This window comes from Misgurnus anguillicaudatus, chromosome 2, assembly GCF_027580225.2.
Source record: "Misgurnus anguillicaudatus chromosome 2, ASM2758022v2, whole genome shotgun sequence".
Lineage (NCBI taxonomy): Eukaryota > Metazoa > Chordata > Actinopteri > Cypriniformes > Cobitidae > Misgurnus > Misgurnus anguillicaudatus.
The window spans coordinates 34,897,198-34,913,582 of record NC_073338.2 but is presented as its reverse complement, the minus strand read 5'-3'; the positions used below and the strand labels follow the sequence as shown (position 1 = coordinate 34,913,582).

The following is a 16,385-nucleotide window of genomic DNA, read 5'->3' as shown; positions in this document are numbered from 1 at the left end:
TTTTAAAATCATATGTATAGTAAAACACCATAGAAATTACATTTAATTAAGTGACCAAAAATGGTTTATTGTACATTTTTTTGCTAGGATATACGAGGCACCAGCATACTGTATATAGTGAATATAAGAGAGAATCTTAAACTTCATTCCCCATTTTGCGAAATGCATTTTAGCCATTGACCAGTGCATGTTATTGCAAAATAAAAAAAACTTTGTCTTTATAATCTTTCATCAGAATGTAATTATTTTCCCATGTTTATGTTTATTTTTTATCTGACTTTAAGCTGCATGGTAAAGAAAGCAAACATTCTCAAAAAGCAATTTAGAGTAATTTTAAAGCAATTGCGACTTTTATAACCGTTCCCCCTTTTTATGATCCACTCATTTCAACTGGATAATATCAAATCCTCTCCAACATTAAATTCTCATTAAATATTTAGTTTCACTCGTTACAGAAGTAACTGGTTGCAACTGTCATTTTATATATACTAAGTTGACAGCAGAATCAAATGTGTGGAGATGCATCACTTGCCATGTTTGTCTTGTTGGTCTTCTGTGATTTCAGCTCTGAAAACGATTTCATATGTAGATCCACTGCGCTGTGAACTCTTTCAGTGCTCTGTAATCTTTTATACCCTCCCCGCTGAGAGATGTTTACAGCACAACTCTCTTCAAAAGAGATATTGCAAGTCAATATCTACCTCCATAAATATACCTCTTTTAAACCATGACTAAGGCTCAGAGTGAAGATCATTTAAAGCTCTTGATAATGCACCACTGGACACATTTTCAGCATTTTTTCTTTAGGGTTTAAAACAACCCACCGAGTCAATTGATTTCCACTGAGTCTTTCTTGCTCATATACGAAGTATATTCTTTTCTGCAGCATGCGTGTAATGAGAGCTGACGTGTCAGATGGAAAAGACTGCTCAGGTCGAGATGCAGCGAGCTCATGCTGGAGATGATTAGGGTTGATTAGCTTCTCCAACTGAGATGATCATTTTCTGTCTGGCTTTTCATCAGGCGAGGAGTCCTTGACCATTTTCGTGGACAAAAGCAAGCTCAGCAGAGGTCAGCAGAATGGAGGTGCCTCCAACAGTACGGCTGGTCCTTTGACCCTTGAAGCCCTCCACCAACTGGCTGCCTCCTATTTCATTGACAGAGACAGCACGCTTCGAACGCTCCATCACCTTCAGATCGCCTCTACTGCCATTAAGGTATGTCCCTTCCAGACTTCATTATTTTTGCCAGACCTCTCTATGAAAGATGAATTGAAAAAATATGAGTTTTGAGTGTTTTGAATTATTTTGGTAAAGTCCCCCTGAAGTGAAAAATGTTAGAACTTAAAAGTCATTTTTGAGCGTCATACTGTAATAGCATATGTGAGTGATTCTCACGAAATCCAGATTTAGGTGTCCAGCATCAGATTTTTAAAAAAGCCCTTGAAGCCAATTTTTTTGCACATAATGGGCTCTATCTTACACCCGGCGCAATGCAGCACAATCCACGACGCAAGTGTCTTTTGCTAGTTTCCACCCTGCGCAATTATAATTTTCAGGTTTAGCGACATGTTGTTTAAATAGCAAATTCATTTGCGCCCCCTTTTGCGCCCATGGGTGTTCTGGTCTAAAAACGAGATTTGTTCAGGCGCATTGTTGGCACGTTGCTATTTTGAGGCAACTAAAATAGGGCGCAATATGTTTTTTGTTATTTAAACGGGAGGACAACACAGGTTTGCTTATCACATATGAATGCTCAGCAGCACAAAAATGCTTTTAAATATAAAAAGATTATAGAATTGAATGTAAAATATTATTATTGAGTCTCTTGGACATAAATGAGGACTAATTATGAGACGTCATGTTAGAAGGCGCAAAGAGCTGCTCTCACCTGTAGCCTGGTAAGTAAATAAATGCTTTGCTTTAAACAAATGCATCTATTTTTAAATGTTTTTTTAAATGCTACATCACAGATTTATTATATATGATGACTCTGTACCTGTGGATATGGTGAGATGAGAAACATTTTTAAGTAATGCTTAAAATCTCTTATCATTACCGCAACATGATATTATAAATATATGCATTTACAAACTCATGTTTCGGTAATGAGAACTAAAAAGTTGTCTAGGTACTATGACAAACAAATCTTGAGTGTTACAGTCAATTATGTCCCTTCCAGCAACTTTTTTTTGAAAATGTTAGTTCATTGAGGGCTTAAACAATGATTGAAAATGATTGCGGAGGATGAGAAAAATTATCTTGGACACATTTATATTCCTTATTATCACCAAATACCACTGTAAATGTTTATAGTATAACATTCATTGAAGCTTTTTATTTTTTAGATTTTTTTAATTTTTAAATATTTCCATGTCAAAGAACCCAAATCCAGTCATGGACACGTTGCGGTAATGAAATTTTCCCCTTAAATGTGGAAAAAAAAACAAGATTGGTTTGTATGATGTCATTTGAAATCATGTGCAAAATAGTAGATGAAGAGATGTTTGTAACTGTATGCTTCTTATTTTGATTCTCTTACTTTTTTATCAAAATGTTTCATGGCACCTCATAAGTCTAATTTCGCGAGAATCACGTACAGTAAATGTTTTTCCTGTGACAGTAGATTATTCATGCTTTAAACCAACTTTAATGTAAGTCTACACCCTTGTCTCAATTAGTATACAGGGATATATGAATATGCTAATTAGCCCCCACCTTTACTCAAATGCACAGCTTGGACCACAGATATGAATATGCAAATTAGTCCTCACCTCCACTCTTCACTCTTTCACTGTGCATGGACTGGTAATCAGTCTCAGTTCAAATTTGGCTTGGCTTATTTACAAATTAAATAATGTGGGGTTAAAATTTCAACCGGGGTTCACTTGTATGCCAAAAGAAAACTATACCACTATGCACAACACTAATATTATTATAAAACCCTTATGTAATTCTGATAATTTTCAAGGAATGCCATTGGTGACCCTTAAAAAATATATATTGAGGTACTGACACCATGGTACCGACTCCCGGCTCAAGGTTCGAGACTCAATGCAAAACTATATTCAAACTGCAAGCAGAATTACTATTCCTGCATAGTCATTAGCACATCGGAGGTGAGTTTATTATTCAGTACGCAGTTATCGGCCAAATAACCTTTTGGCCTGCAGCTAGATACACTCGACTCTCGCTCTCACTTGTTCAGGTTTAGTTCGCTACTTCCCGGTATTTAAATTTTAATCCATACTTAAACCACTGAAGCGTTTCAGACCCAAGGTTTTCTTTTGATAAACTCCCAAGCAGCGTCTTAATCCCATACAGCAGTTTTTCATCCAGAAGCCATTTGTAACCATCAGTCAATGACGCCACATTGAGTCATTTACAGTCTCAGTCAAGCAAACGGTTTTGGGGTCGTTGCCTGCTTGCAAAGAGGATCCTTGGCTAAGTTGCTATTAATGAGGACAAAGCGCCTGTCTGTGTTAGTCACAGCATGCATCACAATGATGATTCTGCCCGGCTCTCCATTCAAATTCCTTTCTGCATTGACTAATTCAAGTCATTAGCTGCATCTAGCATTGAGGCAGGAAAACAGATGCATGAAAGATACATGAGAGGGTTAGCAGAGGTGTTAAATGGAGCTAGTTGGGCGATTCTTCTGGGTTACTCTTATGGATGAGCAGGTGAGGGAGGTTTTCGGGGTGTGTGTGAGGGGGGCATAAATTAGATGCTTTGATTATGATGCGCTGGTGCTGAATTGATTGGCTTCATTAGTTTAGTTGGATTTTTAGTAAAGAGGCAGATGGCATTAGAAACTGACCTCATTGCTCGGTTGAATTCTGTAACTCATTTATTGTCCTAAAGTGTATCTTGAATAACAATGCATTGTCTAAGATAAATAATAGTTTGTATTATAATGAATTTGAATCATTAGGTCCTATCATCTACATGTTTTATACAGCCATACAGGACCTAAACTAAAGTTACTGTAAAGGTGAAATGCTCACTGTGGCTTTTGTATTCAGAGCTAACTCCAGAGAGTGCTTGAAGAAAACAGTTTCTTTCTTTAGCTTTTATGTATTTTACTTGATTTGATATGAAAGGCTGAAGTATGGCTGTGGTACATTTGTGAGTGTATATAGTCAAAGCTGAAGGGCATTGTTTAACACAGTGTAAAGCATTGGATCCCCTATTGCTTGTTTGCGGTTTCTGAGTTAAATCTTTGTGTTTTATCCTTCCATTAGAAAATATAGGTCTGGTTTTAAGGTCAGGGCTTACAGGGATAGCTCACTCAAAAATAGTTTTTTCAATCTAATGTTGTTACAAACCTGTATAAATTTATGATGAACCCAATGGATGATATTTTGAGGAATGTTTGTAACCAAACCAATCAGAAGCCACTTTGTCTTCCGTAGTAGGAAAAAAGAATACTACCCTACGGAAAAATCCAGCAAAGACCAGCATAAGCTGGTGAGCTGGTTTTAGTTGGTCTCCCAGCTTGGTTTTAGCTGGTATTGCTGGTGTAGCAAGCTTGTTTAGCTGTATTTTGGTCTAGCTGGACTTAGCTGGTCAGGCTGGAAGACCAGCTGATCCACCAGCTTTGCCATGCTGGGAGGACCAGCTTAGACCAGCTACTGCCACCTTAAACCAGCTAAAACCAGCTACCAGCTTATTCTGGTCTTTGCTGAATTTTTCCAGTAGGGTATGGACGTTAATGGGGCCTGTGATTGGTTTGGTACAAACATTCCTCAAAATGTTACACACCTGTATAAATGTTTTACAAAATGTTACAAACCTGTATAAATTTATGATGAACCCAATGGATGATATTTTGAGGAATGTATGTAACCAAGCCAATCAGAAGCCCCGTTGTCTTCCGTAGTAGGAAAAAAGTATACTGAGAAATCCAGCAAAGACCAGAATACGCTGGTGAGCTGGTTTTAGCTGGTCTCCCAGCTTGGTTTAGCTGGTATTGCTGGTGTAGCAAGCTGATCTAGCTGTGTTTTGGTCACTTTTTAAGGTTGTCTAGCTGGGCTTAGCTGGTAAGGCTGGAAGACCAGCTGACCCACCAGCTTGACCAGCTTTGCCATGCTGGAAGGACCAGCTTAGACCAGCTACTGCCACCTTACACCAGCTAAAACCAGCCAGGTTTTTCAGTAGGGTATGGGAGTAAATGAGGCTTCTGATTGGTTTGGTACAAACATTCCTCAAAATATTACAAACCTGTATAAATGTTTTACAAAATGTAACAAACCTGTATAAATTTATGATGAACCCAATGGATGATATTTTGAGGAATGTTTGTAACCAAGCCAATCAGAAGCTCCGTTGTCTTTCGTAGTAGGAATAAAGAATACTGAAAAATCCAGCAAAGACCAGCATACACTGGTGAATTGGTTTTAGCTGGTATTGCTGGTGTAGCAAGCTGGTCTAGCTGTGTTTTGGTCACTTTTAAGATGGTCTAGCTGGACTTAGCTGGTCAGACTGGAAGACCAGCTGACCCACCAGCTTTGCCATGCTGGGAGGACCAGCTTAGAGCTACTGTCACCTACCAGCTAAAACCAGCTGGATTTTTCAGTAGGGTTTGGAAGTAAATGGGGCTTCTGATTGGTTTGGTACAAACATTCCTCAAAATTATACAAACCTGTATAAATTTATGATGAACTCAATGGATAATATTTTGAGAAATGTTTGTAACCAAGCCAATCAGAAGCCCCATTGTCTTCCAAAGTAGGAAAAAAGAATACTATGGAAGTAAATGGGGTTTCTGATTGGTTTGGAACAAACATTCTTCAAAATATCTTTCTTTGAGAAGAAAAAATGTATACATGTTTGTGAGTAAATGATGACAGAATTTAAATTAAGCCAAGAGTAACCCTCTGGGTAAATTAGGACATTTAATAGCTATTACAAATATTAAGAGATCTTAAAGCAAAACAATGGTTAATCTAAAGTTAATCCACACAAGTTGATTGTGGCACATTATGACACTATTTTATTTTTATTTCACAAAATCTGCCATCTGTAAAAAGAAATATAAAGCATTTTATGAATTCATAACAATACTTTTTTGTTTTGTAATTCAATGTGTCTAGAATGCAATATTACGATCTAATTTGTTTCTTTGATGTACAATTAGATGCTACGTAAAACAAAAGGCTTATTGTTTTTATGGTCTTTCTGGGGACCATAAGTTGGCCCGGACCACAGAGGAAAATTTTAGGACTTAATGAATCTCCCTCCAGCAGCATTAACAGAAGCACAAGAGCATGCTGTGGGTATAATGAAGTTGCAATTTTCTCTCTCTCTCTCTCCCTCTCTGTTACGCACATACAGTACGTACAAAGATAATTATTTTTCCCATGGTGTTTGAATAAATCTTTTTTTATTCTTACAAATGATAAATTATCTCAGCTTATACATTATTTAACTGGATTTGAAATGTCCGTGTGCACAAAATCCATAGTGTTATGCTATGGCTGAGTAAAGCAATGAATGATCCTGCCGGGGCTGCAAAAAGATAATAAAAAATGTTTTTTAATTAAATACACTGATGTTAACCTAATTAGTTTAATGATAAATTGGGAGCAGATGCAACCCAGCTCTTGCATCATTAGACAAACAGAGGTGGGCCTATACAGCTGTCACTGCTTTTGCAGGGAAAGAAGTTTGCCTTTATTCATATTACTGCACTTTCTTAAATGTAATAATTTAGTGCTTGAAAAATGTGTAGCAGAGTTTTCTTAGTCATTGAAAATGCAGACATTTTATAATTGTATCTATTTTTAATTTGCAGGCCTGAAAATGTCATTAAATGTAAAATAGTGGGTATATGAATGTGATTATGAATATCATTTTTTCCAGCCATGCTCACCTCTCATATGCTTGAGATTTATCTTTCCTAAGTGCAATATCTAAAAATGAACTTTTTAAATCCTAAAAGAGAAACCCTGGAACTTCATTGGTCTAACTGTATTGGAATCCTGGGATAGATATTTAAGTTAACAATTCTCACAGGTCAAGTTTATTGGTTGTTAAGCATTGTCTATTTTATTAACAGTGGTGGCCGGTGACTTCTTTTTCGAGGCTGGTCATGTGAAAATATGTGTTCGGTGCGTCATGTGAACCATGTTCATCACGTGTCTGCTGCACATGTGTCTAAGGGGTTTATGATAAAAGAGACGCTCACGTTTGCCAGATACTCGTTTAATCTCATGTGTAATCAGAGTTTAGTGTTATAGTGAGTGTCTTGCGAGTATTTTGTGAACGTGAGCGTCCTTTCGATGCATGTGCAGCACACACGTATTTTGAAAAGGCGCATGATGCACATGGTTCACATGACGTAACAAACACATATTTTGAAATGACGAGCAACACATATGACACTCCGAACACATATTTTGAATTTGCGCCCCTCTGAAGGAAATCATCGGCTGCCACTTTTTATTAAACTAAACCAATAATTGAAGAAGCTACTTAACGTCACCTCTGTCAAAAATTAGATAATGTTATTGACTGAATGCTCTCTTAACGTATCTTATGTTCATCAAAGACTTTTGCTTCAAATCTGCTTAATTCTCGCCTCAGGCCATTCTAAAATACTGGTTTGTTGGCTGAATCTATTAAACACCACAACAATTTTCAGCAAAGTCCTCTAAGTGCACAGAAGACAGAAGAAGTGAATGAATGAGGGAGGGAGCGTATGTCAGATTTCAATTGTCAAGCTGCAAGAGTTTGTTGAATATAATTAGGACAGAGGTTTTCAAACTGGGGTCGGAGTACTAATAAAGAGAATAAAGCCAACGAAATTTGTAACATTTATTTATTAGGTGTTTATTTTTCATTTCTTGCTATACATTTCAGAATAATTTATAGTTACTTTGTATCTTACTAGTGTGTTTTTCTTATTACAGTCCCTTTTATCTAGGGCTGGGTATCGATTCGGATGTTCAGATCGATTCGATTTCGATTCACTAGCTATCAAGTTGAGTTAATTTCGGTTCTCGGTTCGGTTTTCGATTCCAATTCTCGGGGCGGTTTTTATACTGGATTCTCAATTCAACTCAATGAATATAGATTATTATATTATATTAGAATATTATATATGTTATATTATATTATATTATATTATATTATATTAGAATATAGACTGAATGAATGAATGACAGGCTCGCCTCTCGCTCCTTGGTAACTGTCACGGTGCGGTTTTACACAAAAGAGGGAGAACCCAAACGCAGACAAGATGCATAAATAACTGAGGGTTTATTAAAATAATAAACACAAAAACCCACGAGGGGGTAAAACAGAAGATAAATAACAGCGGTGATGAAACACAGAACTGGGGAACAAACACGGAATACAAAATAACAAACAGACTCTAAGATAGATTCAGGTGAACCGGAATACGGGAACACTAAATCCAGACGAACGAACGAGCACACGACAGAGAACGAGAGGGCATTATAAAGACACCACATCAATGGGGAACAGGTGAACATAATTAATTACGTAAGACACGAGTACATAAGGGAGTAGGGTGAAAGTGACAAGACACTGGGAACACGTGACACAAATACATAATGTGAAAACACGTGTCCCCACACAAAACACAATGCTGCCATGATCTTGCCCTCTGAAATTAGACCTGAATCTTACACAAAGGTCTGGCAAGACCATGACAGCGACAAGACACTGGGAACACGTGGAAGCCACACACACAATATGACTCCACGTGTCCCCACACAGAACATAGTACTGTCATGGTCTTGCCAGATACACTCAGACCTGAATCTAGTACAAAAGGTCTGGCAAGCCCATGACAGTAACATCGCGCAAGGAAAAAGGGAGGGTAACATTTAGTGAAGAAGATTAGTAATTAGATTAACGTTAATCTTACGTTCAATGTTTGCGAAAATAAATATGAAAATAATCTATTTGTGTCCTTTAAGAATTTTGATTCGACCACGTAAAAAACGATTAATCAAAAAATCTTTGGTTTTTTTTGTCCAGCCCTACTTTTATCTCACTCATTGGGATTTATAAGGCAGGATCCTTGTAAAGTTGCCATGAAACTAGATTTTTTTGTCAGAGTTGCTGCAGTTCAAATTTATTTTTTTTGAAAATTAATCTTTATGGGGTGGTTTCCTGGACAGGGATTAGCTTAAACCAGGACTAGGCCTTAGTTTAATTAAGAAAAATAACTAGTTTTAACAAACATGTCTTACTAAAAACATTACTTGTTTGCATTTTGAGTACAAGTTGTTTTTAGTTGGATAGCTCTTACATTTATTTTAGTCTAGGACTAGTCTAATCCCTGTCCGTAAAACTGCCCCTTTATGTTTATACATCTCTAAGAGTGGCGGCTGGTGACTTCTTTTTTTGAAGCTCACGATGCGAAGTTCGTCACAACATGTATGTACCTTGTCATGTGTGTGGTTCGTCATTTTAAAATATGTGTTCTGTGCTTTGAGAGACCGTGTGTGCATAATGTGTCATGCCAAAATAAGTGCCTGCTGCCTTGAACTTGAAAGGAGACGCTCGCGTGTGCCAAATATTCGCAAAAAAATTTATCTCATGCATAATCAGAGTTTACTGTTAAGTGAGTGTCTTGCGTGTATTTAGGGAACGCGAGCGTCTCTTTTATCATAAACGGTTTTGACGGGTCTCCAGCGGGCACTTGTTTTGACAGGGCACGTGGTGCACACAGGATCTCTCCACACCAATGACACATATTTTGGAAAAGGGAACCACACACGTGACAATTCGAACATTTATTATGAATTAGCGCATCCTCGGAAGTGCAGTCACGAGCCGCCACTGATCTCTAAGTGAAACCAGTTATATATCCATTAATACAACCCCAAATCAGAAAAAGTTGGGACAAAATTGTGAGTAAAAATGGAATGGAATAATTTACAAATCTCATTAACTTATATTTTATTCACAGAATATTGATAACATTTCAAATGTAGAAAGTGATACATTTTGAAATGTCATGCCAAATATTGGCTCATTTTGGGTTTCATGGGAGCTACACATTCAAAAAAAGTTGGGACAGGTAGCAATAAGAGGCCGGAAAAGTTAAATGTACATATAAGGAACAGCTGAAGGAGGACAAATGTTTAGGAATAGGAATGTTGTCCCATTGTTGTCTAATACAGGCTTCTAGTTGCTCAGCTGTCTTAGGTCTTCTTTGTCGCATCTTCCTCTTTATGATGCGCCAAATGTTTTCTGTGGGTGACAGATCTGGACTGCAGGCTGGCCATTTCAGTACTCAGATCCTTCTTCTACGCAGTCTTGATGTTGTAATTGATGCAGTATGTGGTCTGGCATTGTCATGTTGGAAAATGCAAGGTCTTCCCTGAAAGAGACGACGTCTGAATGGGAGCATATGTTGTTCTAGAACTTGAATAAACCTTTCAGCATTGATGGTGCCTTTCCAGATGTGTAAGCTGCCCATGCCACACGCACTCATGCAACCCTATACCATCAAAAGATGCAGGTTTCTGAAATGAGTGCTAATAACAACTTGGGATGTCCTTGTCCTCTTTAGTCCAGATGAAATGGCGTCCCAGTTTTCCAAAAAGAACTTCACATTTTTATTCGTCTGACCACAGAACAGTTTTCCACTTTGCCACAGTCCATTTTAAATGAGCTATGGCCCAGAGAAAACGCCTGCGCTTCTGGGTAATGTTTAGATGGCTTCTTGTTTGACCTACAGTATAGCGTTTTAGCCAGCAACAGCGAATGGCACGGTGGATTGTGTTCACTGACCAGGTTTTCTGAAAGTATTCCTGAGCCCATGTTATGATTTCCGTTACAGTAGCATTCCTGTATGTGATGAATTGCCATCTAAGGGCCCGAAGATCACGAGCATCCAGTATGGTTTTCCGGCCTTGACCCTTACGCACAGAGATTGTTCCAGATTCTCTGAATCTTTGGATGATAGTATGCACTGTAGATGATGATAACTTCAAACTCTTTGCAATTTTTCTCTGAGAAACTCAGAAAACTATTTTTCACTGCAGCATTGGGGGAATTGGTGATTCTCTGCCCATCTTAACCTCTTAGAGACACTGCCCCTCTGACAGACTTTTTTATACCCAATTGACCTAATAAGTTGCAAATTAGTCCTTAAGCTGTTCCTTATATGTACATTTACATTTTCTGGCCTCTTATTGCTACCTGTCCCAACTTTTTTGGAATATGTAGCTCTCATGAAATCCAAAATGAGCCAATATTTGGCATGACATTTCAAAATGTCTCAATTTTAACATTTGATATGTTATCTATATTCTATTGTAAATAAAATATAAGTTTATGAGATTTGTAAATTATTCCATTCCTTTTTTACTCACAATTTCTACAGTGTCCCAACTTTTTCTGATTTGGGGTTGTACGTATAATTTTTTTTTTTTTGAGAGTGGAGGTTTTTGCCAAAAAGAAGCACTTTGAAGGCTTTGCAGCGAAAGACAGTCAAATTTGTTAAAAAATTAAATGACTAAAGTGACATTTGTGAAAATAAGGCATTTCAATTAGTGACTACTAACCTTTTCATTGCCATTAAAGTAAAATGACTGAACATAAGAGTCTGAAAAAATGCTCATTCACAAGAAAACATGTCAGACGTACTTAAAGGGTTTTGCATCTCAGCTCTTCAATTGTTTTTTTCTTTTCAGGTAACTGAGACCAGGACCGGCCCTCTGGGCTGCAGTAACTATGACAACCTGGACTCTGTCAGCTCAGTTCTGGTTCACAGCCAGGAAAACAAAGTTCAGTTACAAGGTACAGAAATACCCGACCCCAAGCGGCTTCACTGTACAACACTCACTCGCATCACAGCGTTAATTCAAGAGTGTTTTTCAGAGGTCGTGCTTGTGTGATCAAAGCCTTCATGCCGGCGTTGTCTCATTAGCCGGCTAATTATACACAAATCTTCAATGTTGATAGTTGACTGTGCTTGCTAATTAGATTAAAGGATTTAGCAACTGACATGAATGAGGTCCCGTGGACTCGGCTGTGGAGAACCGCAGGCATGTGTGGCCTATCTCGCACATTTCCTTCCTGTCTTTCTTCCTCCAGGGCTTCAGGCCATCCTGCCTGGTTATTTAAGGAACGGCTTTGTTCAGGCCGCCTTAGGATACATAGGCTGCAATGCCGAAGGCCAATTTGTGTGCAAAGACAACGACTGCTGGTGCCAATGCAGTACGGCGTTTCCTCGCTGTAACTGCCCTGAGGCTGATATCCGTTCTCAGGAGAGCTACCTGGAGCACATGAAGGAGGCCTGGAGGCAGGAGAACCAGGATTTTCAAGACTCAGGTGCTAACATATATTTGTTTTCCTCTTTATTTGAACATTTCCAGATGTCTATCTGGTAGCTTGATGAACTAGCTTAACCCGCATGACTAACTTGATTAGCCAGCTTCAACTTAGAGACCACACTGGTCCACCATGTTCCCCACACTGTGCTGTTCAGTCAGCATATACTAACCTTAACCACTATGGAGATGTATGCTGATTAAAGCTAGTCTTTTATGACAGGATCGCTAAGCAGCGTGGGACCCTCAACATTGACTCATAATGTTTTGCATTAGTCATTTATGAAGTAATATAAGAAAATGTACCATTAAGCCAAGCGCACACTACTAAAGATTTTTCCTTCATGTGCACATTTGAAGTCACGACCTGTGATATGTTGTGTTACAGTAAGTCTCATTTATTCATTTAGCAGATGCTTTTATACAAAGCCAAAGGTGTTACTGATGGTGCACATAGCCTTACAAAACTAATAGCACTAGAAGGACTTCTGTAGCTCAATTGATAGATCATTGTGTTTACAGCACAAAAGGTCATGGGTTCAGTCACACGTAATGATAAAATGTATACTTGAATGCTCTTTGGATAAAAGCATCTGCCAAGTGCATGAATGTGAAGTGTGAGAGGGATACTAACATATTGCACATACTGTACAGTAAGTTTGTTCCTGGATCAACATCTAGTCCCTCCAGAAATATGCGATTATGCGATCACATGGTTCAATGCATAATCAGCGAAAGTCAGCATATTTATGCAGGGGCCGCATTTTTAAATACGCCACACTTTGACCGCATAAATTGCAGATTTCTGCTCGCAAAATATGCGGGGCTTGCATGATTTCATAATCCACGCATTTTCATTGCAAAAAGTCGAATATATCTTAGCAGAAAGTTGAAAAATGTTGCATGTCCCCTGTTGTCATGGGAACGTCAGGAAGTGACGAAATTACGCGACATGAACATCAATGAAAAGCTGCAAACCGTTTTTTAAGTTCACAGTTTTTGCAAGTTACCGCAATTTCATCACATAAAGTTGGGTGATTCTCACGAAAACTTGGTTTTAAAAATGTCAAGCATGAAAATGTAAAAATAGCTTAAATTTACTTTCTTTCCCACCAGACATTGAAAAACAAAGTCTGGAGTAAATGGGAACATTAATTTAAAAACTTTTACTTATCATTTAACACTTTTTGTGACATAATTTAAAAAATTAGTCCTAAAAAATCTCATTACCGCAACAGTCAGAAAACATCAACACTGACATATTTTCAAAATGACATGACAAACCTGAAAGAACATAATTTGGAGATTCTGCACATGCATTTAAAATCAAAGTATTATGCTTCTATTAATTAAATTAACATTTAATAAGCATCTGTTGCGGTAATGATAATCAAAATGTCGTGTAAGCATTCTGACAAGACAATATTTCAAATTAACTAAAAAATATGATCTTACCTGGTAGCCATCTTGAAGTAACTGGTCCATGTGCTTGGTCACTCAAAATCAAACTTTATTAAAATTCTGTATGTGTGCTTAAACTGTTCTCAAAAAGTGTTGCGGAGGATGAGAACATCAGGCATGGACAGATCATTTTCCTAATTTTTCTTCATTATTATTATACATGAATATTTAGTAAATATTTTTTCTGTCATCTATAAAGTAGTCTAGCAAAACATCCATTTATTTTTTTTCTTAATATTTTTGTGTTAATTTCATTAAATTACAACATAACGCATGTTCAAACACAGCCGGACACATTGCGGTAATGAGAATTTCAGCAGAAAATGAGATAAAATTTACAATTATAACTTCTTATGTTGAAATCACACATTGTGCAAGGTAGAACACAGTATTGTGTTAATTCTGATGCTTTTTAATGTTACTATATTACACATTTTAAAGCTAAAATCATTAGTGCCGTGGTGTTTCAATGGTTTCGTGAGAATCACCCAGTTGCATAAATATCCTGCATATTCCATCGCATTTTTTGAGAAAACGTGCCGCAAGATTAAGGATTTTTATTTTTCGGGAAGGACTGGTATTGTTAGTCATGGAATCACATTCCTGTTAAAGAAACATGTTCTTAACTTAACTTAACCCTACCCATAACCCTAACTATAAGTGCATTTACAGTAACGCATTTGTTATCCAAAGTGACTTAAGTTGCATTTAAGGCTTCATTTTTATCAGTACATGTGTTTCCATGGAATCAATCCCATGCCCATTGCATTAGCAATGCATAGGTGATTGGTTCGATTCCTGTATATCTCAAATACACTGCAAGTTATTACCATGGTTTGTAGAAATTATGTTTAAAAGAAAGGTAGAAATGACAGACAGTGGCTATGTTTGCATGCACAAAATTTTGTCAATCCGACTGAATTTAATACGATTGAAGGTTAAGACAATACAGTTTACATACATCCTAAACATTGCAATCTGATTTAAATGTTCGTATACATGTACATTTTATATAATCTGAACCGAACGTCAAGCGCACCGCCAGGGTTACCAGCATATCAAAACCATCCCAATGGACATTTAAAACTAGCCCAAAGCATCCCAATGACTACGCACAGTCCAAATACCAATAACTAATGAACAAAATCCTTTCATCTTTAAACCGCGGGGAAAAAACAACCCATGGAGACAAATCTGAATTTGAAAAAGCAGAGGACTTGGCAACCCTACCCAGCGCACAGCATCTCTTGTAGAGTTCACGTTTTATCTCTGGATAAATGTACAAAGCTGAGTTGTAGAAAGTTGTTTTTAAGATGTTTTCAGATGTAGGCAATGAAAACACAATTTTAAAAAAAGACACAACACTGTTTTATTGCTTTATGTAATGTTATGAAAGACATGAACGCTGCAGAATGTACAGGGCATGACCCCACTACCTTAATAATGCGTTGCCATTGCCTTGCTATTGTATGTTTTGTGATGAGAATTATGTGAGGCGTAAATGAGAGGTAAATATAAGACATGAATTTGAGCACAAATCTTCTGCACATGTGCACAATGTATTTTTGAATCTGACTGAGAAAATACTACGATTCATGCGTTTACATGCATACTTTTCTCCTGATGATCGGATCACAGATTGGAGAACACCACTCCATTCAATATGATCGAAATTTGCATCCTATCGACTTCAATCGTATTGATTAAGGTGTTTACATGAAGGCTTTTCGATACGATTGAGCCATACGATTACAAACGGATTATTTGGTTGCATGTAAACATTCCCAGTGTTGATCCAGGACATCACCTTCACCTGAATTTGTTACAATTTAGGACTTTTTGTCACGGTCCTGTCGGACATCCGTACTAGATGTAGGTCTGAGTGCATCTGACAGGACCGTGGCAGTATCATGTTCTGTGTGGGGACATGTGGGATCACATTCTGTGTGTGGCTGCCACATGTTCCCGGTGTCTTGTTGCTGTCGTGATCTTGCCAGACCTTAGTATAGATCAGGTCTATGTTCTGTGGGCAAGGTCAGGGCAGCAGTGTGTGTACGTGGGAACACGTGTGTTCACATCATATCTGTGTGACACGTGTTCCTAGTGTTTTGTGGCTGTCATGGTCTTGCCCGACCTTGGTTATTATCCAGCGGGCAGGACCAGGGCAGCATTGTTTTATGTGGGAATACGTGTGTTTTCACATCATGTATGTGTAACACGTATTCCCAGTGTCTTGTCACTTTTACCCTACTCCCTTATGTAATCATGTCTTAAGTGATTAATTATGTTCACCTGTTCCCCATTGATGTGGTGTCTTTATATTGCCCTTGTGTTCTCTGTGTGGTGTGCGTGCGTTGTTTGTAGATGCTGTGTTTATGTTCACCAGTTACAATCCGAGTTTTCTCGTGTTCTGTTTATTTTGTGTTCCAGCACAGTGTTTTTGTTCTCTTCTGTTTTTACCCCCTCGTGGGTTTTTCAGTTTTGTAATAAATCATAGTTATATTTTCATACATCTTTTGCATTTGGGTTCTTCTATTATTTTCCATTATCCGGTTTATACCAACCGTGACAGAACGCACGCACCCAAACAGAACCCAGCGAGATGTTT

At 37.8% G+C, this 16,385-nt stretch overlaps 1 protein-coding gene across 1 annotated transcript in view; it reads left to right on the top strand.

Moving 5' to 3' along the window:
• The window catches only part of brinp3b (bone morphogenetic protein/retinoic acid inducible neural-specific 3b), a 29,336-nt gene that overhangs the window by 5,692 nt on the left and 7,259 nt on the right, over nucleotides 1–16,385 (top strand). The window contains exons 3-5 of the mRNA XM_055202884.2: nucleotides 1,024–1,217; nucleotides 11,678–11,783; nucleotides 12,081–12,317. Coding sequence (XP_055058859.2) covers nucleotides 1,024–1,217; nucleotides 11,678–11,783; nucleotides 12,081–12,317 — 537 coding nt within the window. The remainder of the gene's footprint in view (nucleotides 1–1,023; nucleotides 1,218–11,677; nucleotides 11,784–12,080; nucleotides 12,318–16,385) is intronic.